Source organism: Mandrillus leucophaeus, unplaced genomic scaffold (assembly GCF_000951045.1).
Source record: "Mandrillus leucophaeus isolate KB7577 unplaced genomic scaffold, Mleu.le_1.0 Scaffold255, whole genome shotgun sequence".
NCBI lineage: Eukaryota > Metazoa > Chordata > Mammalia > Primates > Cercopithecidae > Mandrillus > Mandrillus leucophaeus.
Genome location: NW_012102643.1, coordinates 2,587,581 through 2,591,723, shown reverse-complemented (window position 1 = coordinate 2,591,723; position 4,143 = coordinate 2,587,581). Strand labels below are relative to the sequence as shown.

The window sequence follows — 4,143 nt, the reverse complement described above, 5'->3', positions numbered from 1 at the left end:
ACAGGGCTTTCAGCCACAATTCAATGTTAACGAAACAATAATATATATTATATAAGGTATGTGGGGTTTTTTTGGTTTTGTTTTTTTGTTTTTTTGTTTTTTTTGAGACAGAGTCTCACTCTGTCGCTAGGCTGGAGTGCAGTGGTGCGATCTTGGCTCACTGCAACCTCCACCTTCTGGGTTCAAGCCATTCTCCTGCCTCAGCCTCCCGAGTAACTGGGATTACAGGCATCTGCCACCATGCCCTGCTAATTTTTTGTATTTTTAGTAGAGACGAGGTTTCACTGAGTTGGCCAGGATGGTCTCAATCTCCTGACCTAGGGATCCGCCTGCCTCAGCCTCCCACAGTGCTGGGATTATAGACATGAGCCACCGCGCCTATATACACGTTTAAAAAATAAAGACAGGGCCAGCACGGTGGCTTACACCTGTAATCCCAGCACTTTGAGAGGCTGAGGCAGGCAGATCACCTGTGTTCAGGAGTTCAAGACCAGCCTGGCCAACACAGTGAAACCCCATCTCTACCAAAAATATAAAAATTAGCCGGGTGTGGTGGTGCACACCTGTAGTCCCAACTACTCGGGAGGCTAAGGCAGGAGAATCCCTTGAACCCGGAAGGTGGAGATTGCAGAGAGCCGAGATCACACCTTTATGCTCCAACCTGGGGGACAGAGAGATTCCCTCTCAAAAAAAAAAAAAAAAAAAAATTATGTAGAGTTTTTTTTTTTAATAATTAACCACATAGGTTAAAAAATAGAAAGTAGCCAGCCTCCCAGAAGCCTTCTGTGTGCACCTTCTAATTACCATCTATATCATGTGTCTTCAGACAGAAGCACACATAAAACAGGGTTATGTATTGATCAAATGATGAAAATGTGTGGTCAGAGGCTTGCGTTTTCCCTAGGAGCAGTGGCTCAGTATTTGCTAATCCGGTGTTCACAGTGACTTTACAGAACATATCTACCCCCAAGTAACAGGAATCAACTGTATTTTTATTACTTTGGGGACAAATAACTTTGAGCTCTCCATGACTTGCCACAACAAAAGACTTCCTAGGCAAATTGTCTACTCCCTTGTTCCAGGCGGGGGCTCTACTCAAGGCTGTGGGACCAAGACTAAAGAAGCAGCCTCTATGTGGATTAGGCCCCTTCTCCTGGCAGAGGGGAAGCACAAAGGAGCTGGCAGAAACTCATAGTGCAAAATTCACAATGCATATGCTACATCCGCTCATATTCCAATAGGCAAAGCACAGCCGACAGCAAACCCACAGTCAATAAGACAGAAATATTTCTTCCTTCCACAGGCGGTTCTGAAATTGCAAGGTAATGGGCAGGAGTGTCCTCTTAAAGGGAAGATGGAATGAATAGTTGTGAATAATAATATAACCTATCACTATTACTCCTGTTTTAATTTTTTGAAAATGTGTAGATACATATTACATGTTTGTTTGTTTAAAAATATCAAACTTTACCCTACTCAGGCTCTCACCCTCCACACTGGGCCACTCAAAGATGCCCAACTTACCCTACTTGGGCTCCAACAGCCATATCAGGATGCATTCGACACCAACCTGGCCAACATGCTGAAACCCCGTCTCTACTAAAAATGCAAAAATTAGCCGGGCGTGGTGGCGCACGCCTGTAGTTCCAGCTACTGGGGAGGCTAAGGCAGGAGAATTGCTTGATCCATTGATGCCTTCTTCACCCTGCTTAGGCTCTGATTCCTGACACAAAACAGCCCTGTTCTGTGGAACCCCTCCTCACTATGCTTGGCCCAACTCCCCACAGCCAACCACCCTAACTTCTACATATCCTCCTCATCTCCTTGGGCTCTGACCCTCCATGTCTGGCTGCCCACCCCCATAGACACCCTCCTCACCCTCCTTCAGTTCGGACAGTCCACATCAGGCCTTCTCCCTATGGAGACAGCTCCTCACTTTGCTCCAGCTCTGAGGCTCCTCCCTCATCTGCTCCCCCACCTGGACACTCTCGTCACCCCACTCAGGCTCTCATTCTGTGCCAGTCTGCCCCTATAGCCCCAGGGGGATGCCTTTCTCAACATGGGCACACTGGTCTCCATGCTATGCTGCTTCTTGCCTCCTCACTGGACATTCTCATCTACCCCTGGCTCCAGCACACCATGCCAGCAGCCCTCCTACAGAGACACCCTCCTTGACCTGTTCCAGCTCTGATGCCCACACGGAGCCAGCCATGGCTCCCTTCCCCTTGGGGCAAACGCCTACCTTGCTCTGCCTATCTAATGGCTTTAGGACTGACTAGTTCGGTTAGTAAAGAAAAGGAGACAAAACAAGGAAGAACTACTTTTCCTTTTTGTGAAAATATGCATTGTGAAAAAAAATACAAAGATAAAAATATGCATGAAACATTAATGTTCGGTCTAAAGAACTATTATGAAGTGACCACTCATTAAACTATCACTGAGATTGAGTAAAAGATTTCCAACACTTTCTGGTCCTTGCTTATTCTTTTTCGATATAGCCCCTTCCTATGCTCTCGAAGGCAGCTAATGGTAGTGACTTTCTTTTTTACATTTTCAAGCTGGTATGTATTCCCTTAAATAGGTTTTTGTTCTTGTCTGCTTCTGTTCTATATCAATGGAGTCAGTTGGAATGTATTCTTTTGTGCCTGGCTTTGTGTGTTCAACATTATATTCATGAATTTCATCCACATTGTTGTGTGTAGCTGTATTTTGTCAATTTTCATTGCTGTGCCATCTATTGTATGACTACACACATCTCTACCGAGTTGCTTATAGTTTGCAACTGTTAAGAATAAAGCTGCTATGTATATACCTAGCATTTATGTAACACGTTCTGCACATATATCCCAGAACTTAAAGTATAATTTTAAAAACTAGGATTTTCTACATAAAAATGTTATTTATATCAATATGTAATAAGTTTATTATGTTAAATGAATTCATAAACGTTTTTAAATGTCAAAAAAATTAAAAATTTTATTCATGTAAAAAAAAGAATAATGCTGCTATGAACACTCTGTGTGCATTTGCTGGAGCACGTGGGCAGGTGTTCTTGTAGGTTATACATCCAGGATAGGGAATGATGGGTTGCAGGGTATGCATATCTTCAGCTTCTCAAGCTGATACCAAGGTATTTCCCAAAGAGTTGGGACCAATTCACAGCCTTGCCATTGGTAGTTTAGAGTTCCTATTGTTCCGTATCTATGCTGTATGTAGAATTGTCAGAATCTTTTCGTTTTTACCATCCTGCTATGAGTATAGAAATACATCACTGTGGACTTAATTTAAATTTCTTGACTATTAATGAGATTGAGCACCTTTTTAGATCTTTATTAACCACTTGCATATCCTCTCTTTGATTTTCCGTGCAACTGTTTTGCTCATTGTTCTCTGGGGTTGTCTGACTTTTTCTTGCTGATTTCTACTGGAGTCGCCTCTTTCCTCAGCTATATGTATTATAAACATCTTCCAGGATCCAGGATAATCTTCTAAAACCCTTACTGGTTTGTCTTTTACCTTTTGAATGAATGTCTTTATCACGTGCCCTTCCTACCCCAAAGACAGAATCAGGAATCCTTTTTTTATGTTCCTTTCTTACAAAACAATAACTCGCTACTATACAATACAGTAACTCCAATATCTGAAGTCTTTGTGGACCTCTGCTGTTGGTCGTTTTTCTTGATTTTTTTCATCTTGTTTTCTTAAGATCTGAGTGATTTTTTTATTGTGAGAGTGTATATTTAAGGGAAGTTTATGTATGTAACGATACTTTGTGGAATTCCTTGGATTCCTGTGTTTAAAAGAGCATTCTTCTGAATCAATTTGTCCTCAATTTTTCCCTAACAGCTCACACTATTTTGAATTAAATTCATAGCTTTAGATTTCTCAGACTATGCACATGTGCCAGTTTTCCTACTCTGCTCTCATGGAAGGAAATGAGGCTGCAGTTACAAATTCTCAGAATAGTCTTTTTCTTCCTTTTTTTTTTTTTTTTTTTTGGAGATGGAGTCTTGCTCTGTCCCCCAGGCTGGAGTGCAGTGGCGCTATCTCAGCTCACTGCAACCTCTGTCTCCCAGGTTCAAGTGATTCTCCTGCCTCAACCTCCTGAATAGCTGGTATTACAGGCATGCACCACCATGCCTG

At 42.3% G+C, this 4,143-nt stretch overlaps 1 protein-coding gene across 3 annotated transcripts in view; it reads right to left on the bottom strand.

Annotated features, from left to right (window-relative positions):
• WFDC8 (WAP four-disulfide core domain 8) overlaps positions 1-1,982 on the bottom strand; it is a 40,607-nt gene extending 38,625 nt beyond the window's left edge. For 2 of the 3 annotated variants that reach the window (XM_011983814.1, XM_011983813.1), the window contains exon 1: positions 1,879-1,982. In XM_011983814.1, the coding sequence (XP_011839204.1) occupies positions 1,879-1,904 (26 nt within the window). In that variant the 5' untranslated portion in view covers positions 1,905-1,982. Of the gene's footprint in view, positions 1-1,524; positions 1,551-1,878 lie in introns of those variants that run through there. The other variant, XM_011983815.1, reaches the window with a different exon arrangement.
• Positions 1,983-4,143: the final 2,161 nt, after the last annotated feature.